This window comes from Amblyomma mixtum, chromosome 9 (genome assembly GCF_055824585.1).
Source record: "Amblyomma mixtum isolate Tamu chromosome 9, ASM5582458v1, whole genome shotgun sequence".
In the NCBI taxonomy this organism is placed as follows: domain Eukaryota; kingdom Metazoa; phylum Arthropoda; class Arachnida; order Ixodida; family Ixodidae; genus Amblyomma; species Amblyomma mixtum.
Window position 1 is genome coordinate 101,428,241 of NC_143020.1, and position 26,585 is coordinate 101,454,825.

At 44.7% G+C, this 26,585-nt stretch overlaps 1 protein-coding gene across 1 annotated transcript; it reads left to right on the forward strand.

Annotated features, from left to right (window-relative positions):
• The first annotated feature begins 12,946 nt into the window (after positions 1-12,946).
• On the forward strand, positions 12,947-23,043 carry LOC149330389 (uncharacterized). Its single transcript, XM_089559836.1, has 4 exons — positions 12,947-13,269; positions 15,546-15,732; positions 19,848-19,989; positions 22,945-23,043. Exons 1-4 carry the CDS (start codon positions 13,188-13,190, stop codon positions 23,029-23,031), a joined length of 498 nt encoding a protein of 165 aa, XP_089415962.1. The 5' UTR covers positions 12,947-13,187; the 3' UTR covers positions 23,032-23,043.
• Positions 23,044-26,585: the final 3,542 nt, after the last annotated feature.

Here is a 26,585-nt window from a genome sequence, read left to right on the forward strand (position 1 = left end):
TTCGCCGTTTGCATGCTGGCCATTGCAGCCGTTAACCACGCGGGCTTCAATCCTCAGTGATATGTGTGTCTGATAGAATGGTCTAGACAATGTGCCCATTTTGATCGTGCCATTCAGGAAAGATGGGCGAGGAGACGATTGTAAGCCTGTAATGGCTAAAAAAACTACCGCAGTCCATTATCTTGGGTCTAAATGAACTGCTAAGCCCGTTATTATTATAAATGGCAACTGTCGCTCGCTTAGAAAGTAATGCGCGACGAGATCATCAGCTACAGCTAGTACACCCAAGGACTGACTGCACTAAGGAAATGTTCCACTTGACGATTTCCATTATTCCATGTGATTTCCGCTTGGTTCGTAAGGAAAACACATGCAACATACGTGCTATACACTGACTTTACGGACAACCCATCGGAAAGTCGAAATTCGTACGAACCACTTACTTAGGACCTCATGCACATTATATGGAAATCGTGCGAAAACTATGCAAAAATTATTGAGAAAAATGTGCAACACTCCTGGAAAATGCACGCAATTCCGCAAATTTCAAAATGTAACTCCCATTCTGCGTTTCCATTTTTTCGTGTGCGGAGACAATATAGAATACTTGAGCATGATACCAATTCCTCTAGAAAGCTATGTGCTGAATTAGCGCCGTTTAAGTCATTTTTGACATAGACTGTATTATGTCATAGACGCTCGTGGTTCACCTTCACCCCAGATGGAACGCTGCAGACGTAGTTTCAACATATTGGACGAGTGAGGAAAGGACTCGGTAGTCTAGAATGTGCGAGAACTATGGTCATGTAGTCCACGCGGTACACACAGTAGTTAAATCTGTCTAGGAGGCGCTGTCCCACCGTCGCTTTTATTTTAATCCTGGATGGATGTCACATCCCGTGACCAACAAACACGTCTCAAGCACATTCAGTGCGACAGCCTGGTTCACAGGACTCAAGGCCTTTCCGTCATACTCTTCTGCTTCAATAAGCACTGAATTTAAATAACTTTTCTACAAATCTATCGGATCATTCTGTTGGTTTTTAACAACACCGGACGTAGAAAGATGGCTGCCTCACTTTATGACCAAGATGCTGCCCCTGATCGTTCTGCACTGTCCGCTTTCCTTCACTGAATCCCGCGGCGCTGAATTGCTCCAGTATAGGCGCTGGTATGAAGGTTTCTCAAGAAAGGTCGCATTCTAGTGCCATTCCTTTTTCCTCGGCTTGATGCAGTGCATGATAACGTAGTACGCGTGGCAGGCTACAACTTTGGACCCGTCGTTGATGGTGCCACGCAGGTCACCGTTCTGCTGATAAAAACAATGAAAACATGTCCATGCCGCCACTCTTTACTTCGCAAATAGCGCTGAAACTAATTGCTGCACATGCAAATGAGCTTAAGGATTCGGTTTATGTTTGCGACGACAACAGTAATGAAATTACGGATTCCTTTCTAAGCGTTGCGATCAATGTGTTAAAACCAAATGCAAAAAGCATTTATAAGTTCTGAGTTCGGTGACTTGGGGTCGCATCTTGTGACACGTCCTCGGTTCATGACTTCACCCAGATGCCATTGATTGCTACGAATTTTCACGTCATGAGTGAAAGCTAAACAACGAGTCTCGTTCGCTGGTTTCGGTATCGAAGTCTGACCGATAGCGAAGAAGAAAATGCATCCTGGGGCTCTGTATTTTATAAGCTTCCATTGTCTGTCATGGGTGACAGAGTAACCCGCGGCTTTCAAGCGTATGTGGGAAGCGACCGGAGCATAGGGTGGTTGTAGACGGGACCTCACCATTGGCTGCACGGGACCTCACCATTGGCTGCATATATCAGCCAATGGTGAGGTCCCGTCTCCAACCACCCTATGCTCCGGTCGCTGAAACTTTACGGTCGATTTTCTCGTTTCAGTTGTTCCACGATCGCTATGACTAACTTCTTAGACATTTTGTAATAAATGGCAGTACACTGAATGTTCTTTTGCGCATAAATTTTGAGATGTTCAGGTCCGCAATAAAACTCTCCATTTTTCAATCTACTCTACGATTATTCATCATCGTTGCGCATCCCACACATAATGTGGGCTTCATCTCAATTAGCAGTTTTATCCTCAGGAACATGCCAAGTCATTTGACACCACTTGGAGCATTCTGCGTCAAACGGGTGGCCCCCATATTTATTGCAAATGGTGGTGCCGGGGGGGAAGTCCCACTTCGATGGCCGCTATACTGGCGCATGTATAACGGATCGAAAGTATAGGTATCAATTGGGGCGCTCCGCTCCCACTGTTACGATTCGATACAGTGTGATCACATGGTTACTGTTTGGGTCAATTTGGCCTTCATTGGAGACAGACGCGTCCTTGACAAACGTAACTAGTAAGATTCAACGCTCCTAAATGGTTCTAGCTGGTCACTCCTCTCTATCGACTCTCACGCCAATGAGCGGCGATAGCTGAGGAGTAACATTCAATATGAATTTGCGCCAGTAGATACCCTTTTTGACAGCACCCCTGGTTATCCACAAGCCCTGGCGCGACGTCGGTTCGCGAATGTTGTAATCGTCGCAAATTAGAAGGACATGGGAATTAAGATGGACACTATTCCCTTAACTCTCTAATATGCGAAGCAACGAATGAATGGCAACAGTTGTGAACTTTTCGTATTTGGTCTGTAATAATCGCTGCAAAGCAAAAACGTGAAAACAAGCAAATTAATTGGCAAAATACTGGTTACTGCTCAGTTATAGTTAGCGAAATACGATAATTTGAATGTGTTTGAGCGCGACGAAAGTAGGCACAAATATGTTCAGGCGCATACCATGAATCAGTAGCAAAACAGAAACCTGTCATATCAGCTGGCGATGTAGCAGCACAGGCTCAATTATTTACGGCTTTTCTTAGGGTTATGGTTAGTTCTTGAAGTCGGTGGTCATCAAGAAGGCTACCTATGTCTCAAGACGCTAGCACTATAATATTTTTTTGATAAACTCGTTAAAATCCACACTTTCTGCAACAATGGGAGAAACCGCTATACATCTGCTACCATAAATGGAAGATATTTACATTTTTTCGGACAGAATAATGCGTGATACGCCGGGCAATCCGGGAACTAACCGAGCCTTCTTCATTATACTCAAATATAGTGCTCGATGTTAAGTTTGTTACCAGCTAACAACTAATCAAGTGTCGAGTGTCAAATCCTTCTATCCCATAGTTTTGCAGGGATAAGTTCTCGGCTACTGTACTCTTTGACACGGGGCGTCTGCTGTTCGAACGCAAACTGAAGCGCCTCGCAGCGGTCGCACCACGAAACAGCCAATGAAGAAACGGCGGCCAGAAGAAAAAGCAGGGCCTGAACGCGTATAGGTGGAATGCAGATATTGAGGACGTATTCCAATCAGACAAGCTGTTATGGTCAGGTCGCGTGCAAAGAAGGAAAATGAAACTGCCCGACGTATTCTAAAGGAACGTTGAGAACAATGCCATCGAAATTTCTTTGTGTAAATATCTATTCTATAGCTGTTTCTGAACACGTTTTCGTTCTGAACACGTTGTCGTTTGTCCGGTTAGCAAATGATGCATTTCTTGTTGAGAGACTTGGATTTGAAACTTTCCTTGCCATGCAGTTGAAACCATGTCGTCTGCACCGAAATGTATTCCCTGAGCACCGTTTTGAACGGAATGGTGATGTAACATAGCCTCTTAGCATATCACAGCTTTCCTTTTGGTTCACATAGAAACTTATATAACATATGGAATATAGTGGGCGCTTATTTTTAATGCGAAATCAATGTAGTATGTTGAAAAGCCGGCGCAAGTCGCCGTCCATGGAACCAAATTCCTCAGTAACGTCAGCATACTCTTGCATTAAGTCAGTAGTAAGCCATAAGATAGAGACATGTGCAGCAAAGAAAAATAAATAAAATTTCGTCCTTAGGTGCAGGGAACTGAACCAAGGACCTTCAAATTGCGAGGAGAGCACGCAAACTACATGCCACAAAAGCGTTTTTTTCTTATATTTTCTTTAATTACCCGTTTAGATAGTTTACGACAACAGGTAACAAACAGCGGAAGTTCTTGGCGAATAAAGATGAACCTAGTTTATGCGTTTCCTTACGACTGTATGACAATGATTAGGTGCGTCATTAGAAAGGAAGGAATCTTTAATGAACCTCGCAACAAAGCTCACGATGAGATCACGCTTCCGTATTGAAAGCGCGTAAGCTGTGATAAGCGCCTTCTCAATTGATTTCTTGTAGTGAGTAAAATTACTTTTTTAAAGCCGTGAAAGATATGACAATGCTGTCTGTTCAGGTAGGTTGTTAGGCATGGTAAACGTTATGTTCGTGGTAGTAGTCAGTTCAAAGTCGATTCGATAACTAATATTCATTTATCAATTTTTTGTAAATTTTTGGTTATGGGACACAACATTACATCACGCAATCGGGGGCATTGAAGCTCGCAGGTGAGAATAGTTTTCAATTTTCGAAATCAGCATTGTGCATCGATATATCAACGTGGAATCATGTCCAACATTCTTGGACGAAAATTTTTAAAATTGCAATATTCTAAAAATATATATAGAAATGTCGAAGATAATGGTCCATTCTCCCGCTGTGTAGCAAAATCTTTCTTTTGTGAGGTTTCCATCGCTCGCATCTAGCAGTTAAGACTGCCATAGAAAACCATTACAGAATGCTCTTAGCGATAGCGAAAACGTTAAAAGCAAAAAAAAAAATCCAGCCTGCCGACGGGATATCACACACACACAGAGATTCTTTATTTCTCTAAAAGAGAAAAAGGCCCCTGCGCAAAAACCTACTTCAGAGTAGCTTGACTAGGCCTGGAACCCTTTACAAAGCAGCAGAGATGGTCAAATGTTTTAGGGCTGCGCTTGGGTGGATGCCAATGAGTAATTACTCCCTTATTACAAAGCAGCAGAGAGCGTACAGAATTCATAAACATAATAAAGCACAGCGTGAATTTGGATAAGCCATGCAATTTCGAAGCGCAATAGAGCCGAAATGTGCAAGCTTTTTTTTCTTTTTTTACCGATTACATCAAAGCGAACATGACACAATATTACAGGCAAGAAAAACAATACATGAAATTATAATCAGACATCTAGAACACAACGCTACTAAAATAGTTCTAAGTAACACACGTGAGTACAAAATAAGATGTTCACTATGAGATAATAGAGATAGGCAAGCGAAATTTTCTGTTTATAAGGAGACACAGTGAGGATGTACAGACATGTACAACAAAAAATATTTAAGAGAAAAAACTGTCGGTATCCTTCATAACACTGAGAAAATTTCCAATAAAAACATATTTTCCAGCTGGCGTTTCCACACCACCATTCATGAATTAAGTGTGTTAGTAACTAGGAATTGCATCATTTGCCTCCCTTAGTTTATGCGAACCTTAGGTATCGTGCATTTCTTTCTTTGACGTGTATATCTGAGTGGGTTCATTTTTTGTAAGGATGCAAGTTTGAGGAGGAATTTACTACGGAGGAAGGAAACGGATTTCATAAGAAGCAGGACGTTGCACTCTAACATTTTGTTTACTGGTGGAATATTGTGTACGATAAATAACGGTGGTGTATGTGCCACGTAATCGGCGGATGAAATAATACGAAAGACCTTTTCCTGCACGATGAGAGTGTGGTTAATATGTGTACGGGCTGCGGTCCACCCGACTAAGTGGCAATAGTTAATTTGGAAGTGAAATAATAGAGGGTATATCATTTTGTTAATTTGTGCAGGTAGTATATATCGCATATATATTGACTGCTGTAGTGAAATCTGACAATATACGAAAAAATTGCGCTTAGAAACCGGTTCTCGTTCAAAAATGTTTTTCTCCTGAATTGTTGGGTATGTAAGTGCGCAAAACGAGCCCACACTGGGACCAACATGCTGAATACGTCGGAAGTAATATATCCGCACTTCAAGCCAGCATGACGCAAGCAAAGGCCAAAAAGTAAAGAGGCACGATGTCAAAGAAATGGTGCTGTTCTTGAGCAATAAATTGCACGACTGACGCAGTGTTCAACGTTGCAGCACAGCGGGCCAAAATACATCGGTTTGGCCCACTAGCGAAAACGACAAGTAACATTGACAGCTGGTGCGCCCTTCTGCGCTTTATAATCACCATAAACGCAGCGGGAGCCCATTGTAGCATGCGTCTGCATGACTAGATGGTGTCAAGTGACCGAGACACGAGCACTAACGAGGAGCTCTACGAGGCAGTGCGCGTCTCCCATAATTTAGAACGTGAGCGTACTTTCTTTTTGTGACCGAGATTCCCCCGGCTTGCAGTGGGGCCAAACCACTTCCAGCGCATGTCGTGCGTCTGTTTTCGTATTGGGTCGTTCTCCGCGTGTACTTCCACTGCAAATTAGTGGATTTTTGGCGGTTTCAGGTGTTTATCGAGGAAAGGAAATGGCGAGAAATTCTCCCACTTCTCGGTGAAAAATATATTGAAAATTGTTTGTTGAGGAAAGGAAATGACGCAGTAACTGTCTCACATATCTCGGCGGACACCTGAACAGCACCGCTAGGGAAAGGGAGGAAGGTGGGAGTGAAAGAAGAAAGAGAGAAAGAGGTGCTGTAGTGGAGGGCTCCGGAATAATTTCGACCAACTGAGGACCTTTAACGTGCACTGACGTCGCACAACGCACGGGCGCCTTTATGTTTCGTTGCAATCGAAACGCGGCCGCCGCGGTCGGGTTCAAACCCGGGTCCTTTCTTCTTAGACTCCCTCCTTTAACCCTTCCCTTACAACGCGGTTCGGGTGTCCACCAAGTTATGTGAGACAGCTGCTGCGTCATTTTTCTTTGCTCAAGAACCAATTTCTTAATATTCCATCTCCAGCTCGCCAAGCGCCTTAACCACTGAGCCACCACGGTGGGTTCCATGGTTACGTCATCTGCTATTTTTGGAAGCACTGCTGCTGGTCAACGCCAACACCGAGTTTCGTAACCGCGGAACTATATAATGAATTCGCATAAAAAAAAACAAGGCGCCGTAAAAATGCATTCCTGCAGTGGGGTACCCTATGCGTTGCATTAACTAGACTGAAAATATTTTCGTTTTTCGGGAGAAGAGAGTGACAGTTACGCTGCAAAGTATTTTCAACAGTACGCTCCGTCTTAGACCGAACAGCGGTCTTTGAGTTTTTCTGTGAAATTTTCTTTCTTCGAACTCATGCTTGCTAACAAAGCCATTGTTTGCGGGTCTCTAATCAGCCCGCCATTTTCGGCGAAAATTATTCGATGCCTCCAAAGCACGCACCTTTGTCACCCACTGCCTGCCAAGAACTGTCACTGGGGTGAATATCATCTTCCCATTGTAAGCCATTCTCTGTACAACAAAAAATTCCAGAAATGTACAGGGCACCCTCATTTGAGACAGCCTAAAATACGACTGGCAGTTTTCGCACAATGGCAACGTATTGTACAATACGATTCGTAGCCAACAAGGCGTTCAAGAAGGTTTTCTCATGGCAGCCAATGCTTTCAGTCTGCTCGCTTTGCCTATAATTCAAAAATTCTGGCATAAACGAGACACATATACGCCATCTGTATTACGAGTGGATGGTTCCCGATGAGTCACACTATTCATTCAGGTCATGGAATAGGGAAAACATGCGGAGAAAATATCAATGAAACACGAGAAATAAAATTCATTTCCATGTCCACGATCCCTGGAAACGCTTGGAAATTACAGAGAGGATATATTTACGCTTGGAAATTACAGAGAAGAATATATTTTTTTAATAATGTCGTGTCCGGTCGCTGTGTTGAATGCAGCGAAAGACGCACACGGTACTTTAAGACTTCGTTTATTTAAAGCTGAAGAGGGTGCGACCAGCGTCGACCGAGGCAGCAGCCGAACTGGCCGCCCGAAGAAAGGAGGGAGCTGAGAAGCGTCCACGGGAGGGAGTGGCTTCCCAGAACAGGAGGAGGGTGCGGGGGCGCACCGTGGGGGGCATCTGGTGACAGCGTGCGACGAGGGGCAAGCGGTCGTTAGGAGGAGGATTGAGTGGTCGTTAGGAGGAGGACGCGGGGGCGCACACACACAAAAGCAATAAGTGGACACAACACTTCCTTCCCCCTTAGAAAGTTGCCTGGTATCGTGCAGGGGGTCGGCGCTCACGCGTGGAGGCGCGCTGGCTTTGTGCGCTCGGGGGAGAAACACTTGTAGGCTGGCTGTTGTTCGCTGTGTCTCCTAGGTCTGTCCTGGGCGAAGTCTCTTCTTCCGGGAAGAGGTGCCAGGCTATGTGGGAAGATGGTGCACGTGTTCTCTCCGCTGGCGGACAGCTCTCAGACGGCGTCGTAAATCTACGCAGCTGGTTGAGATGTCGGCGTGCTACTGTGCCATGTATGTTGACGAGCCAAGAGCGCAGGCCTATGCGTCTGACAATTGTAGCTTCCTCCCAGCGTGGCTTTTTCAGAAACTGTCGGGCGAGGACGCGCTGCCCCTCATTAAGCGTGCCGCAGCGCGGAATTGCTTTTTCTTCCCGGAACGTCTCTGCCTTTGGCTCGGGGAGGATGGCTGTGAGCTGGGTTCGCATTTCACGCTCGAACATCATTTTCGAGGGGGTCTCGCCTGTTGTGCTCTGAACCGTCGTGTGCTGCTTGAAGAGAAAGCGCGCAAGGCGGCGCTGCAGCGAGCCTGTCTGATCTCTTTCAAGGGCGCGTTTTAGCTCGGCTACGTAGCGCTCGGCTTGTCCGTTTGTCGCTGGGTGGTAGGGTGAATGCCTTCCGCATCAATTCGGTGTCCCAGAAATTGCACCTCTGGCACCGCAAAACAGCACTTCGATTTGCTTATGCACAAATTAGCGTTTGCTAGCCTTTCGAGAACGAGCTCTAGGCGCACTGCATGCTCTTCAGTGGAAGTGCCACTGATGATGACATCGTCAAGGTAGACACAAACTCCTGGAATGCCCTGAAGCACTGTCTCCATGAATTTTTGAAATATGGCCGGGGCTGCAGCTACGCCAAAAGGCAGTCGCTTGACTTTGTACAAGCCTTTCAGTGTGTTAATTGCCAATAATTCAGCAGTTGACTCGCTCACCTTCAGCTGCTGATACGCCTGGGTGAGGTCCAATGTGCTGAAGACTCTTGCGCCACGTAGTACACTGAATACTTCTTCAGGTGTCGGTAGCGGGTAAGAGGACGCTTTAGTCGCAAGATTGACGGTGCTCCGGTAGTCTCCGCAGAGGCGTATGGTTCCGTTCTTCTTGCGAACTACGACAAGTGGTGTGGCCCATTCTGAATGCTGCGTCGGCTCGATGACACCTTGCTGCTCCAGTTTGTCCAACTCTTTTTCAACTGAATCTCGGAGAGCAAACGGCACCGGCCTGGCCTTCAGAAATTTGGGTTGCGCGTTGTCCAACAACTCCAGTGTGACCGGGGGCCCTTCGTTTCCTGGAATCTCTTCCGAGAATACTCTTTCGTATTTCTCTTGGAGTTGCTCAACCATGTTCTGGCTCGGCGTCTGGTGTATGCCGCATATCATCACGCCTAGTGGAGAAAACCAGTTTCTCCCTAGAAGGCTTGATCCTGTGCCCTTCACAACAAGCAGAGGAAGCGTATGGGTCTGGCCGTTGTAGTTAACCTGCACGTTGGCAGAGCCCAATAGTGGCAGATTCTGTCCTGACCACGTTCGCAGGTGCGTGTCGTCTTGTTGCAGGGCGGGTGCGTCAGATGGCCATGAAGTTCGGAACGTGTCCTCACTGATCAGAGTACAGGCTGCGCCGGAGTCCACCTCGAACTTAATCAGCTGGTGATGTACGCTTACTTCTGTAAAAATCATCGGTCGCGTGCCGAGATTCATGGTGTTCAGGTCGTACAACACAGATGGTGTTGCTGATGTTGCTCCATGGAGATCAGATAGCGGCGTATTCTCTGAGGCGTTGACGCTGTGATTAGGCTGGGAAGGTGACTTTATCTTGGCAAGTCTCCGTTTCGTAATGCATGCTCTTTCGATATGCCCTCGCTTGTGGCAAAAATTACACGTGGCTGACTGGAATCGACATCCCTGGGGGTTGTGTTGGTCGTCACACCGCCAGCAGCGTTGTGCCTTTTTGACCGATTTTACAACAACAGAAGGCTTGCGCACCTGGTTGCTTGTCTGGTGTACCGGCTCGGTGTTCCGGCGAATCCCTCTCTGCTGGTGACCGGCGCTCTCCGCTCGAACGGCGATGTCGTAAGCTTTGCTGAATGTGAGGTCCTTCTCAGCGAACAGGCGCTGCTGCAGTGACTCGTCACTCAGTCCGCACACAAATCTGTCGCGTAACATCACGTCCAAGGGAAGCATGGTGGTGTTAGCAGAAGAAGCTGCGTCTCCCTCCTGCCCGGTAGCTGTTGTCGACAGCGTTCCAAAATTGCAGTCGGCAGCGAGCTTCTTGAGCGCGGCTACGTAGGCGCTCACAGTTTCTCCTCCCAGTTGATCTCGTCGTTGGAAGCGAGCCCGGCTGTAGACCTCGGATGGCCTTGGGTCGTAGTGCTTTTGCAGCGCTTTTACGATGTCGTCGTAAGACACTGCCGCTGGTGTGCTTGGCTGAATAAGGGCGCAGACAGTATCGTAGGTCTGCTCCCCGCACAGCGTCAGCAGGTTGGCCCTCTTCAAGGCTGGGTCTGTGATGTTGTTAGCTTCAAAGTAGAACTGAAGGCGTCCAACCCACGATGACCACGATGAGCCGTTGAATTCTGGTATCTGATTGGGAAACCCTCGCGTAGCCATGGCTTGTCAATAGCGTTGCGTAGCGCGGGTCGAATCCACTTTCTCGTCGCCACTGTCGTGTCCGGTCGCTGTGTTGAATGCAGCGAAAGACGCACACGGTACTTTAAGACTTCGTTTATTTAAAGCTGAAGAGGGTGCGACCAGCGTCGACCGAGGCAGCAGCCGAACTGGCCGCCCGAAGAAAGGAGGGAGCTGAGAAGCGTCCACGGGAGGGAGTGGCTTCCCAGAACAGGAGGAGGGTGCGGGGGCGCACCGTGGGGGGCATCTGGTGACAGCGTGCGACGAGGGGCAAGCGGTCGTTAGGAGGAGGATTGAGTGGTCGTTAGGAGGAGGACGCGGGGGCGCACACACACAAAAGCAATAAGTGGACACAACAAATAATCACCCATTTGTAAACGAACTTCATTCCAGGCCATAAAAGGCAGTGTGTTCAGTAGGTCGTACTTGATGGGCTATAAGTGCTTATTAGTTAAGATAGCTGATCCACTGGATCTTCAAATCAAAGTTTTGAATGCCTTCTCTCCAAAGGAGCTGATAACTTTCTAACATGTCTCTCACCACTGCACATGAATTTCTTCCATCGGTAAACTGATTCCTGCATACCCTTGCAAAAAAATCCCAGTGGTCGTCAGCGACGGAAGAGAGTTTATTTTATTGGCGACCTTTCAGTCGCTCTCATGGGAGGGGCGAGCCGTTCAGACCCCCCCCCCCCCCCTTCGTCTAGATTTAAGTTTTCGTTCTAGAAAACAAATAAGAGCTGCTAGCGCGACTATACTGACTGGCCTGTGATAAGGGCAAGGTAGAAAAGAGGGCAACTCATTTCTTCGACGACAATATGCAAAGAGTAATTTACAGGTGCTGAAAGTGGCACCCAAAATTGGTGTACTCCCAAGAAAAAGAATGTTCTAAACTTCTATGTAATGTAAAGTTGTTTAACTTTCCCCCCTTATTAAATCATATGAAAATCACATGTTAAAACACGTAACAAGCTCCGAAATGTTTTCTCCTGTTTCTTCTCGGGAAAGCCAGCGCTCGATGCGTCCTGTAAATATGCTCTTACGCACCGACTGAATGAAGGCGCTCCTTTAAATTTCTGTACCTCATCTCTCAATCGCGAGACATCCGGACAAATCAACCCATCAAGTGCGTAAAAATTTGCAGCGATAATAACGTCCAGGCCTAGAGGACCAAGAGTTTTAGGAAAGCCTGTATGAAAACATGAAACCTTGAAAAGATCCACTGCTTAAAGCGAAATTTCTCGCTAGGTTTCCTGTAACCTAAAAAAAGGGTGCTGATTGAGCTGTCCGCCATTGCATGCGGCTGCTCTAAGCGCTCTGAATCTAGAGCAAACAAACATATCCTTTCGGCGATCACCGTTCGACGAGTGAATTTCACTCTCAAAAACTGCCTTCACGACAGCTGTAGACCACCGTTGAGTGGCACTTTAAAATGGCACGCGTCAGTGAAAAAAAAATATACTGCAGGTCTAAATGAGCGCAAACACGTACATCGATTCCACCCACTCCGGGCGCGAGCGACAACTACCCCAATACATTTCTTAGCCGCCAGGACGTGAGCGTTTCGTAATTCGTTACGTCGCCAAATTTCTCGCCAAGCATGAGGAGAACGAAGGGAAGGCACCTTAACGCGAAGTACTTAGGGGCCCCATTATCGCCCGTGACACAAAACTCCGTTCTTGTACGCTCGCTCGTTCCTTCTCGGAAACCCTCTCTTCTCCTCTTCCGCTTGCCGGTGCATTAACTTTTTTTTTTTTTTTGTAATGTGATGACGGTTTGGGAAGCTCGACAGGATTGGAGCGCCGTCTGCTGTCGCCTCTTCGAAGCCACCCCTCACGACATTTTCGTAAATCTTTCTCTTTCTCACTCCCTGAACAAGTTCAAAGAAAAGTTGCATGATCAACACGAATGACTCCTCTGCTGCAGAAGACCAGCTAGAGCTAGTCATGACTGCCGTGTGTTCCAAACGCTACTGCATTGATGACCTGCTATACAAGTCGACGCGCTTCAAGATAGAACCACACGGCGGGGAAGATTCGAAAGAGTGTTTTAGTGTTTCTGCTCCTGTCAAACGCTTCCCCCGATGTACGGCTAAAAATGCATCTGAAATACAGGAAATCACTCGTAGCAAGGCTGTTGGCTGGCGTGGCTTGAATGATCTGCAATGAAGCTTGCGTTCCAGGTAAAGTGTCAGCCCGAAGCGCGCCCGAAATGAAGACGAGTGACGTGTGCGCCCCATACAGGAGCTAGACAGTTTTGGGCTGCTTATTTCTTCAGCGACTGTGCCGCGACTATATCGAGCAGTGAGGCCAGATAGTCGAGTGAACTTCGCCGACTGACGTCGTCGGCGCAATACTTACTGGAGGGCCTTTGCAGCATAAGAGACCCAAGGCGGCGGCAATTCGGAAGGATGTGGATTGCTTTGGTCCTCTGCACCTTCGTCAAGCTTGCGTCGGGCGACACTCAGAACATTGAGTTTAGGTCGTGCGCAGGTGAGTTGCTCCTTTATATCATATGCAGCACTGGTCCAAAAGCTCCAGGCTATGGAGTTTGCGTATTGAGCGTAGTAGTTGAGCAGTTAGCGCCCGCCTGAAATTCAGGAGGGAAGGCAAAGCAATTGTCGTTAGCACTACGGACTTTTGGAGCTTCAGAAGTACCGTAAGTATCCAACTATGCTTCTGAAAAGCAAACCTTGTGGCCTGAAAACTTTCGACTTCAACAGTAGCGCTTCTTTTAACAACGCAGAAAAAAGCCACAGCTCCCGCCAAAGGGACATTTGGAAATGGCGTTCTAGGTCGCTTCGTTTGGTTGGGGGGTGGCTCTTTCTTCTGCTACTTTCTGCGGGGAAATTAAGTTCGGCTGACGCAGCCGTCACCTCTGAGGTGGAGGCGGAAAGCGAAAGCGCCTCGCTACTCAGTTTTTTAACACATTAAGAAAATCAATTTGCTTGAACTTAAGTGCGCAAGGCATTTGGCGCGTAAGAGCATACTAGCCGCTCACCGGAAAGGTTTTTAGCTCTTGATCTAAAAACACGCGCTTTAAAACACCAGTACGGCAAATACAAAAGCGCCGTATCTTTTTCAGCGGTTATCAGAAGCCGGGTTTCAATTCTGGGCTGCGCAGGAGGGCTCAGGGGTTAACCCTAGCACTTCAAAGCTCTGAACGAATTAGAGACAAAAGTCCCCTTCACTCCCATGGCATCCCGAAAAGTGAGAATGCCGTGCGAGGTGTTCTGCCCATAAGAGAGCCCTGCGGTCTGAGTACTTTTGTAAAGGCGAGCACATTAGCGTTATTGCGCCTTGCCATTGTAAAATTTGTTTAGAGAGTATATAGACTTTCTGTAAACATCCTATAGAGTAATCTATCGGCAATACAAATCGTATAGGCAGTCTATGAACTATGAAAAGACAAAACTAAATATGTATAGAAAAGCAACAATCTATAAAAAGTCTATAGAGAGTCTATAGACCATTTTTAAGGGTTGACAGACGATCGAGCTTGTGATGGGGCGATGAGGCTCTTACGTCTCTCTATGTGCTTGGCAGGTCTACTGAATAGCGTGTTAAGGCTCCACTGCTTTCGAGAGTTCTAAACTTGGCGAAGGAACAGGCACCTTATCGCAAGCCTAAGAGGCGTGTTCGATGATTTGTGCAGCGAAATTGCCAATGCACAACTTCTTTAAAGCCTGCATGAAGTCAGGTTCGATTGCCTGAGCGAGGATCTTAAAGAAAAAACAGCGGAAAATACTACCAGCAACAACTACAGGTTACATTCGTTGGTAGTTAGATCTGAAGGTAATATGCCCACACTGAGTACAAACGCTTTTGATTGGAAATAAAAAGGGAGGGGTTGGTGAGATAAGGAACAACCTTTTCTTCGTATGTGCATTTTACTGGGCTGTGGACATTTCAAATTCTATGCTTCATATGCTAGAGTAGCTGTAGCGGAATTTAAACAAAACAAATTTATCATTCCGATTAACGGCTTGTGCACTCTTCCCTAGGTCTGGGCCTCACTTTCGGGTTGCCTGAAAGCTGTCGGAGAACATTTATTTCGAAGAAAAACTTTCAAACAAGATGCGCCGCTGTTTGCTCAAAGAACTGAGAAAGAGTGTTTGGAATTGTGCCTGATTTAAAAATGGCCCTCTTCTGCATTGTTTTTCATCACCCTGTAATATGCCGAGATATACTTACAAAATTGACATAATGTAGTAATTACTCATTGACATCCACCGAGCGCAGCCATAAGGCTACACAGGAAAGCTATACAGCTTTCTTAGAAACTTCGTACTTAAAGAAATTTGTAGAGCTCAATTGGTAGAGCGACTGCTCAGGTGAAGCGGTCGTCCCGGGTTCGAATCCCGGACCAGGATGAATTTTTCTTCAAGTACGAGGTTTCTGAGAAAACTCTATAGCTTTCCTTTGTAGCCGTATAGCTGCGCTAGGGTGGATGTCAATGAGTGATTACTCCCTTATTACAAATCCACGCCACCTTGGGGGATTCCCCTAAACATTTGACCAACACTTACAAAATTGTAAATAAATAAACAAAACCACCAGCTGACGAAATCAAGTTCTTTTAATTTGAGGCAGCTGGCTAAGAATTGAGGCATCTAGAAAATATCATTACCTCCAAAGGATATCTATAAAGCCTTGAATCGCTCCTGATGAATCCCACTCAATGAGGTGAATGTAGCGTGAATTGTCCATTCACTTCCCTGTGGCTGCTGTAATTAGCAGTTCACAGCACTATATTTTCTCCTTCGCAGATCACCCGAATGCAAAGGACGCGGAAATTAAGAGCGCCGTAGGACGCGACTTGGAGGTCGGCAAGACTTTCAGTATCGACGTCACCGTTGTCTTTAACAAGGAAATCAACTCGGACCCGAAGCTCAACCTAACTATCTTCACGTCGAACGGAGTGAAAATTGCGTGCTGGTTCGGCGCCGGATCCTGGTAGGAAAGCGCTACCATCCGCATTTAAAAGTTCTCGGAATGAAATATTTGCAGAAAGGCTCAATTTCATCCCCTTATTTGCGTACGTCCTGGGATATATATATTGCCACCGTCCGAACCAATCAGTGGCGCCGTACTGCGGCCGAACTGTTTAAGATGGGACTTGCCAAGCCTTGGGCACTCGAGGTGCTCGAAGATCGTCTTCTTCCTCGCTCGAGCTGCCTGCTGGCTTGCACGCCCCCCTCGTCTAATTAGAACCTGGTCTGTTTCTTCAGCCGTTTGTCGGTGACAATATGCATACTGACTTATTGCGAATTACACAGTGCACACATAAATTGCAAGTACAGCAATTTTCATGCGAGGGAATCAAATTTTGCATAACTTTTTTTACGACTCGTGTGCGTATGTTATCATTAGTACATCCATCTCTGAAGTTTCGGTACAATCTCAAAAATCATCTACCCAGTGCAGAAAATATAACCAGGCAGAAAATGCCTAGAACAACGGGGTGCTCTTATATGTCGCGTAATAATGTAAGAAGATTATGTCTCCATATGTGTCCGCGAAATCATGAGGATAACCAGGCCTACTCCCGAGAGAAGGATTGTAGCGGAGATGTGACACCATAAAAGGCCTGCATCCTCACCAATGAAATAAAAGTTATATGTGTTCATTTGTGGCAGTGAAGTTAACGTTCATTTGTGACAGTGACTCAGTACATCAGAAGCCACAAATGACCACCAAATAAATAATCGCAAATAATTAATCAATCAGTCAGTTATTTCACCGAAAAAAAATAAGAAGCGAAGGAAGAAAAACCTCCGACGAGGCTTCTGGGACCAATGTAAAAAAAGGAACGACTTGAGCAGAGATAATAATATAAACAGGAAATGAAATGATATTCAGGCAGAGAGAAACAATTAGGACGCGAATAAATACAGGAAGTTAAAATAATAAAACTACAATAACAAAACAAAAAGTTATTCACAAGAGGAAGAAAGCATTCGGAGACAGAGCTAACAAATGTCTGCAATGCAGGAGTGATAATAAAAGCACGAAACTGCTGCGCATAATGTATTACTACAGCTTCCACAAAACGCATGTTAACCTAATGACATGAAGTCATGGTACAAAGGATGTTAGTTCATGTGCAGATTATACTGCATATATTATGTAATGGGCCGAAAACACTGTTAAACACTAAGAGAACCCAGTAAATCGGCTTTACAACGCTATAGGAGATATCAAGGCTGTTATCAGCAAGTATATTCGAAAGTGACATTAGAGATTCACATATAGCATCTGTTCACCGTAGTTAGCTAGTGGGGTAGGTACAGAAAACAACTTCATCCGGCCCAGTTAGTACATCGGTATATAGGCTACAAGCTGAGCCAGGTTATTACCAGTCACTAAGGGGTTAATACCATACCGCAGAACGTTTGGCTGGTTTGGAAGACATGCGCCGCGGCGCCCGTCAAGACAGAACACAGGCAACGAATAGACAGGACAAAAAGCGCCGCCAGCAATTGCATTCGTGTTCTTGTCTTCTGGTTATTTGTGCGTCTTTTCATGCGTCGTATTATAGAGAGCGTTTCGCTGAAGGCTTTATACAATTTTTAAAAATACACTTTTTCAGCTACAAAAGCGCTTTTTTCAGCATAGCATTGTCAGCGGTGTAGTACATGAGAATAAAGCCAAGATGTGATAACTAGCAGGCTGGTTAACTAAAATTGAATAGTTAACTTTTTAGCTATTATGGTTAGGTTCCTTAACTTTTGAGAGGCTGTAGCCCACTGTAAGCAATATCGATATCAGTTTTAAGATTTCGAAAACAAGCTTACTCTCGGCACTGTGGTATAACAAATTGTGTCTATTTCGACAAATTGCGTGCACTGAAGATGTTGCTTTGCTTGCTAACTTCTTGAAAGTGCTTGTAATTTGGCGCGATGTAGCCAAAATTTGTTCGACCACATCGCCAAAGGTAACAGCGTTTTCTAAATCGTAAAAAATGATATGGATATTACTTAGCGTGGTTTCACGCTTGTCGGTAATTAAGGAGCCTAACAGTAATAGTTAATAAGTTAAATATTCAATATTAATTAACTGGCTTCCTAGTTAGCATGCCTTAGCTCCATTCTGATGTAATACACCTCTGAGAATGCTATGGCGAAAAAAGCGCTATTCTAACTCAAGAAGCCTGTTGTGAAAATTATGTAAAATCTTAGGTGAAACACCCTGTATAAAGACGTTTATGTTTCCAGCCAAGTATTGATGTAAATCACTAGCTGTAAAGTAAGAGTACCGACAATGTCAACAACTCTCCGTCCGGCACAGTTGAACCGCACAATTTACCATTTATTTTGCTGATTCTATTCTATACTTATCGTCCGCAGCACCTATAGACAGATCCTGCTGATAGTGGAGGCATTGAGTCTATTCAGCCACCGAGGACGGCCAGAATGAATAAATTTCGATCTTAATCAGAAACAATCTGTTACATTTTCTTTCGCTTCCACAGTTTTTCAAACATTTCGCCAACCACCCTCTCCATTTGTAGTTTCATGAATGGTGTTCTGATTGCACCACCCAAACAGTAGCCCAATATTGGAAATAAATGGTTTCACTCTCGACCTTTGTAGGACCGGAGTTTGCCAACGCATTCCAAAATTGTGTTTCACATTGGTCCTTTGTAGGATTGGCCTTCATCAACACACTTTGTTGGGTTTCACTACGGTCCTTTGCAGGACCGGCCTATTACCAACACAATTCCAATACTGGGCCAATTACTTTTGCTGCGGGCCAAATCAACAGGGTTTGCTGCACGTTTACAAATCTTGGCACAAATTACTGACTTATAAGTCGTTTCTTTGATTCGATAGGGCTGCAAACGGCATCGTACACAGATAAACGTGTCGTTGGGTGTCTTCCACTTGAGCCCGTTCGCTGAGCTCGTCTAAGATGCATGAAGTTTCAGATAAGGAAGGAAAGAAGTAGATGTGTCACCTGTGACTCACTCAATGCTAAAAGAGGCATAGCCGTTGGTTTGTAACACTCGCTTTGAAAACAATACTTGACAAACCAACAGCACGCGCCGTATCGTGTTGTCGGCTTTGCAGACGCGAGAGCCTCGTGAGCCATTGCGCAAAGAAACATTGTAAACAAAGTGCGTTTGGCTCGCATAACACCGTGTTTGAAGGTTTTCTAAACAAAAGGCTGGAGCTCGAAACCAGCGAAGTGGCTGGAATGTTTGAACAGCGGCGCTTGACCCGAGTTTGTTGGTCGGTGAACTCTTTTTCGCTGTCGCCAAGGCTAGAGAAGCATGAGTGGTTCAGCGCATGCTTCCGAAAGAATAAAATTTTGTAAAGCACAGAGATGAGCCACTGCGCATGAATGAATTATTTTGCGTCACCAGCTGCCCTCCAAAAGCCCCTGTCAAGCAGGGAAAGATTCACAGAAGGAGTTTCATACAGGGACGTTCGTGCATGAAAAGCAGTTGCGCAATTTTCTGTTAATAATGCATTCCGGTTGCGCTATATGAACTAATACTCTCTTCCTCTTGTGTGAAATCTAATCTTTAAAAAAATGCCTCCTTCCTCTGTAACCATGGGCCTTTTTTGGAACAGCAAGATTTGTTTTTTCTTGTTGCCATTCAATCCCCATCCTTTGTCACTGTAAACTTAGAGATTGCCCAAAAATCAAGAAAGTTTGCTGGATATGCCCAACGCGAATTTAGTGTCAAGTAAGCAGTATCAAGATATCCTGTCCACAGGTCAAGCAATTATTTAAACCTTAATAGATAATCGTTTTTGTTTTCTTGCGGAAGAGGCAATGTAGGTTTCGGGGGACACTGCAGTGAAGAGCTCCAAATTATCATTAATTTCTACAACAAGAAATTCTTCACCGTGCGCCGGGGTCTCAGGGCAGAGTCGGTTCTTTTATTTTACTTGTTACCAAGCAAACAACGCCTTATGCTGGTAGCTTCCGTCGTTGAATTTGCACTACTGATTGCTGCTGGCGCCCGTTCATTCTCTCTTCTTTCCTTCCTTCCTTCCTTCCTTCCTTCCTTCCTTCCTTTTTTTCATTTAATCCTTCCTTCTTCCTTCTCTTCACCACAGTGTCTACAGACTGTGCAGCGGTACCACGCCAATGGAGAAATTTCTGTCAGCCTCTTGGGACGGCAAGTGCCCCATTGCAGCCAAGGAGTACAAGAAAACATCGGGCATGCACATACCACCCATCGCTAGAATGGTCATGGGGGTGAGTGCATTTGATGGTATAAGCGGGGTGTCACATACAGAATCATCACGCTGGATATAAAGGGCACCGTAGAGGATAATATGAAGATTGATTTCAACTACATGGAGTCACTCGAATCGCACAGCACTGGGACGTCTTTTACATTTTGCCTCCCCCAATGTGCGGCCGCCACAGCCCGGATTATCTCCGGCGACCTCGGAACAGGCAGCCGGACGCCAAAGGCACTGAGACAGGGCTGTGGATTATGAACATGTCCTATTACTGGGATAGCAGTGGAAGCAGAGCTCCCGAAAACGGCGTGGACTGTGGGAAGCCCACCAACTACCCATACATCTACGCAAAAGCCTACGCAAAGATGCGATCGGAAGCTGATAGATGTAAAAGGGAAATGGAGTCCAAATAGCGCTAAAGTAGATTTGCCGCATCACACTGTATGATCGCCCGCCAGGTTTTTGGTTTTGTTTTCACAATGGCGGTTGCACGAAGAACTTTCACCGAGATAACACGTTTCTCCTGTCTGCTCAATCTATCTTTTTGATGTTTAGGTTTGCCTTCTCTCCGTGTCTTACTGCGGAATCGCAATAGAGTCTAGCATCGTTATAATGAAACGGTTTGTAGCGAAATAATGGATATAACGAAGGAATGACGATTCCCCTTGGAAGCTCGGTTTTAACTCGGTTTTAGCTCGGTTTTAACGAGTTTTAACTCTATTTTGTAACCAAAAATATCCACCTGTGGCCCCCCAAAAAAATGGTACTGATGTCAGCCTGAACAATTAGGCGACACTAAGCCCAGAAGAGCAAGCCTTCCAGATTAGAGCTCTCTCGAGGAGACTTTCCTTATAAAAATGGTCTCTAGACAGTCTGTAGACTCCTCATAGACTCTATTGCCTACCTATATATATTTATGTTTGTCTACTCATAGTCTATCGACTGTCTATTGACGAAAGTATAATAAAATTGTCTGGCCATAAATCGATAGAATGTCTATAGACTGTCTATAGCATTCGTATTGCGTATAGGCTGTTCTCTAAGATTTTTTTATAGAGAGTATATAGACAGCCTATAGACTGTCTAAAATATAATTTTTACAACAGTTGAGTCCAATTTAGACAAGAGTCAATACGGGCTAGTAATTGCTGTTTCTTTCTAATAAGCGCAGGGATATTTTTTGCACATAGCCACAGCGAGCTGCACTGAAGCTCCTCTTAAAAATGTGCCGGAAGGAAGCAGCAAACATAGAATGCTAATAGATTCTTCAAAACCTCGGGCGTGATGGTCTTTAAGGATGACGGTAGGGGGACAGTGTCAATACAGCTAGGGACGTCAAACTCAGCGAGTACACAACTGCAAATATCGAACTTTCTAGGATAATCAGGCAAGAAAATATATAAAAAACCATGGCCAGTAGCTCAAGTAATACTTTGCTTTCAGCTCGTTCTTATTTGTAACTTACTCTGAAAATGGCGCTTAAGGGGTCCGGCACAAAAGCGGCGGGCAGTAACGACACTACCTAGTTCCACTCGATATTGGCATGCGGAAACAGCAGTCAGGCTGTCACATGCTCTGGCAGTGTCATTGGAAGGAATGCTCAACGGGCTCCCTTTTCAAGTGGTCATCTTTTCAATCATTTTTCAAGCAACACGAATGCTCTGAGCAACCTTTCTCTTAATTCGCTAATTGCTCCCAACTGCCAAACAACTTCCATGTACCAGGTGGTTCAACCCCTGGAATACTTTCATGTTAATAGAAATTGCGTATTCTGATCCGAATATGTTTAAATGAATATGCGTCATGAGACCCTGATTTAAGTACATGAAAGCACAGAGACCCGTACCTCACGGCTCAGAAAGACATCACGCAAGAAGAACTGTAAACTTTTTCTGGGATGTGCGCTCAGCGTAACGTCCGAACTTAGGAAGTAAATATTCCTAACGCTGGAAAGTCAAGCTTTTGCTCAACACATAAAAAAGATACACCTGTTTGCACCTGCCTACTAAAATCTCAGTATACACTACTATGTTCACGAACTGAGCACCTGGAAAAAGATTTCTGCAGCGCTGATGATGTTAACGTCTGTAAGGTTCTCGGACAAAAATTTTGGACTTATAAAAATGCAAGTTACCATTGTGGAAATATTGAAGGTAATGGTCCATTCTTGCGATATGCAGCAAATCTTTCTTTTTAAGTTTTTACACCTCCTCAAATCGAGCAGTTAAGTCTGTCAATGAAAACCAATGGGGAACGCTTTTGACGGTAGCAACAATGTTAGTATAAAAAAATTTAAGCCTGCCGATAGGAGATCTGCGCTTATATTGGTTGCTATAGAGAAATCTTGGAATATATGAAAAACAAATTGCGTTCACGTCACCTACATAATAATCTCAGCTTCCAACGTCTATTCGGCCGAACATTCGCGTTTAATTCTTCTGCTTTGCCACGTGCTATCAAGTGTTGGAATGGTCTTCCGGACTGCATTGCTACCATACGTGACCCATTAATGTTCAAAAACGAATTGACCACCTTTATGCATCCATGATATAGTACATAAATTGTGTTCGTACGTGTAGTCAACTCCATGCAGTGCCGCTATTCGTTTGCTGTTTTTTTTTCCTGTGTCGATATAATACGGTTTTCTTCAAGTACGTTGCAATAATTGTTTGCAGTCCAATGTATTTAATATTGATTACTTTTATTATTTCCACTTTGTACCATCTTTTGTCTGCTAAATATTGTAACCCCTCCCCTCACACAATGTTTCAAGTGTAAAACCTGTGAGGCACTTGTATAAATAAATAATCTCTCGTTGAGAAATCCTTTTGTCCATAATTGTCGGGTATGATGAATTTTCAGTCCTGAATGTCACGACCGTGCAATTAAACATTTGTTCTTACTGCCATGAACTCAGACCAAGACACCGGAATTAATATGACCCTCGCTCTTTTCTAATTTTCAGGACGGACGCTTACATTTACGGGGTGAATTGATCAACGGCGGCCAGGTAGTCGCCTGCCAGGAGTTCGACGTAACGGTTAAAGTTTAACTTTCTTTTTTCATTTCGGCACAGTGCGGCTTTGACAGCCTGACGATATTTCACAGCGCAGGAAAATCAAAGCGACGCCTCCGCCCCCTTGAACTTTTCGAGTCGGGTCGCAATAAATATTGAGCGTCGTAAAAAAATCCATGTCTGTCCGAAATGTCATCGTGCGCAATTTGTTATCGTAAAATAAAGACAAACTTTCACGACATGCCCTTCGAGACTGTTCCTTTTCTTAAAGTACCGGTCTCTCCGTCACCCTTTTGCGGCCTTGAAACGTCTGAATGAAAACAGATGTATGGTTGTCAAGCTCAGACGGAGAGGTAATGTTACAGGTACGTTGCGGCCGCCCGTTGCTACGTTCTACGATGCTGTCATGGCGACAGATCATAGGTGATATATGGTCAGTTTCACAATGTGCTCGAGCACCTACGCTATTTCCGCTTCCTATGCGCGTATAAGGACTCCCATCACCTAGTGGCTGCGGTCATCTGCTTTCCAACCTAATTTGATGAAGGTAAACATCGTAAAATTTGTTTCTAGAAATAAATATATTTTACTGTTTATAAAGACTGATTTAAATGCATTACAAATTTTGACCCACTATTAGAAATGGGAGTGACAATAGACGAACTTTAATGAAACTGTTTGTGGTTTAAGAGAGAGAGAGAGAGACGACTTTCAAGGAGCGACAGACTAAGCGAAAGAGGCGCGGGTGAGCTGGGGTGAGAAAGAACCTAGTGTGAAGCTTACGGAGAATACTAGTCTAGGCGGCGCTGAGTTTAAAGTGGGAGCTGTGTATAGTGCGCCACGACTAAGCGTTTGTAGCGCACAGTGGCGCCACTGGTAGGAGGGGCATGACCCTCCCTGCACAGTGGAGGACACTGGAGGGCATTACCAGGGCGTCGCAGGTGCCCGGATGTGCGTTCCGCGGGCAAGTTTAATTGTGTACCAGCTTTACCTAACTTTACCCCAATGTACGAGGGCTTCACATAACTGTGACCGTGTCAGTGGAGTGGGTATGAAGGGCTTCAGTGGTGTTATCGTGGCTCTCTGCAGGAATTAGTAATAGTTGGCATACATTTCATGACATACAGTCAAAACGTGAATTTAAACGTGCAGGCACCTGAAAGTTTATCTCCCGCCTCAACATTTTTTTTCAAGCTTAAAGAATCTTGTTCTTTCCTTCCTTTCGGCGTACTAAACAAAAGGAACAGAAAACAAGCAGCAAGTTCTGAATAAATTTCTCCGAAAATATTGCAGAAATTGATCGCATTTCTTACTTTTCAGACTTAATATATCAAACAGTGATTTCTTCGTCGTTATCACGTGATTATTGTTTCTAGATCAACTCTCTTTCTACTGTATCATTTCTTAAGTTTTATTGCTGTCTCAGTGTCCAGCGCTCCCGCAGAAGCGCAACGCAGTACCGCTTTATCCCCGCCTCTTCAAGGCAAAACAAGCTTCAAAGATTGGCAACTGGTACTCACTGTTTAATTTGTTCAAAATAAAGCGCGCCATTTATGTAGCACAGTGGTATTCATGGTATTGTGGTCCGAATCGTGCCCTCAACGAATGTGGCAGTTTTTCTTTTCAATAAGCGATATGTGTTGAAAATAGTTAGCCTACCTACTTCCTAGCAAGACTAGTCTCAACGTTTGTAATTTATCCAATGAACTTGCCGACACCTCGGCCAACGACAGAAGTTTATGTGAACGGCTTCCGGGGTAAAAAGTAAGGTATTTTCTTATTAATGCCGTCCTAAATGTACGCAATGGTTTCATGAATCCAACAGCGCAACTAGTCGTGCGTCAATAGACAGTAACTAATAAGGAGATCTGTGCGTTAGCATTAACTTTCAAACTATCCTCGTGTGATATATGCGAAAAGCTAACAGAACCGATAGAATCCAATTTAGTATCGAAGAAGCCAATGTGTATGTACAGGCACTGTGCGATCGTCCCCTGCTTATGCCATGTCGTGTCCCTCAAGAGGGCGTTGTGAGACCTGCACTTTTTATTGCACACATTACCGATATTGCTACAATCAACGAAGCACCTAAATTTTTCATGCGCCTTACTGCTCTCTAATCACAGCGAAGATTAGTTAACTAAAAACACATGAAGTCTTTCAACAGCCCCTTGCTGGGTCCGAGTAAGATAAACCTAAAGTTAATGAAAAAAAAAGTTAACTTTCTGACAAACAGCAAACTACTCTTTAAACCAAGATATTAAATATGCTGGATACGAACTTGATATTCTGTATGAAATTAAAATACTTAGAATTAATTTTCCCCGCCTCCCTGCTGGGATTCTTGCTTTCATAACCTTTGTATAAAACTGTCCGTAGTAACTAAGGTGCCACTAAAGTCAGGTAACTTCCTGCACATGCCTTAAAAGATATCACAGAATACGAAAGCTCTTACGGGATAATGGTGCTGCTTCAGTGTTCTTAGACGCCTCTCAGAGAATAATATAAGCCTGTTTCTGAAGCGCTCTCCTCGAAGGGGCTTTGCTCCTGCACTGAGCGAGAGATGCGCCCGCAGCTGTGTCATGGAAGCTGTAATGTTAATTTTTTTTTTCATTCTTTGAAGGCCAATAAATAATGCTTCGTAAATGGTGCCGCATTTCTCAAAGGTTACCAGGCCGCATGATTTTCTTCTCAATCGTATAGTGGAGTAGCTAAGCTCCTCTTCAAGCTCTAAACCTCTGTAAATTAAGGAAAACCCATGTCCTCCTCTTTCAAAGCCGTTTAATCTTTCTTGAAGCCGTGCAAGCATTTCAGCCAGCACTTTTTCAAGGCAATCTCCAACTTATGAATTAACTCTTTATTCGTGAAGCCAATTATTAATAAGAGAGCTGATTAGTCCTTACTAACTATTCATCTTAGAGAACGAAAAAATACGGCAGACTAAGCCACGCGGCTCTCGACAGCCGCCAGGTGGTTCCACTGGGCTAGGATGGTAAGTGTTTTTTAACAACCTCTAACTTCTGAATTTCACTCTTTATTCGACAAGCCAATTATTAAAAAGACAGATGATTAGTCTTTACTAACTATTAACTTCAGAGAGCTAAAAAAATGTAGCAGCATAAGGCATGCAGCTCTGTACAGCCGTCAATTGGTTCACTGAGGCTAGGACAGTCCGTGTGTTTTAGAAGCTTGGTTACCTTAAGCCTTAACACCTGGTTTACGACTTCCATGTTTTACGTCCTTCCTTCTACTTCACTACTGAACGCAAACAATCCTTAGTTAATGCCGCAAGTCAGGCACCAAAAAATACACTCCAACCGTCCCGCAATACGCATGTATGGCTTGCTCCTAGTTTTCGCACAAACCAAGAGCTTTATTGGCTACAGCGCAGCCTGCCAGACGCACTAAGTCAGTATCACTGTGCCGAACTGATTTCATTTGGGCAGTTGCGATAATACCTTTCCAACCAGTAAACAGTAGTGATGTGAAGTTTGCTACTTTCATTTTTTGATTACCTTTTATGTAACTTTGTGCTTCAGTAGTGACTGCATAACTCGGCAATTTTATTACAGTACGCGTGTCTAATGAAT

Coding starts and splice junctions, on each gene's coding strand:
- LOC149330389 (XM_089559836.1), top strand. CDS start 13,188: ATGTGGATTGCTTTGGTCCTCTGCACCTTCGTCAAGCTTGCGTCGGGC. Junction 13,270..15,545: donor TGAGTTTAGGTCGTGCGCAG/GTGAGTTGCTCC, acceptor TCTCCTTCGCAG/ATCACCCGAATGCAAAGGAC. Junction 15,733..19,847: donor TGGTTCGGCGCCGGATCCTG/GTAGGAAAGCGC, acceptor TCTTCACCACAG/TGTCTACAGACTGTGCAGCG.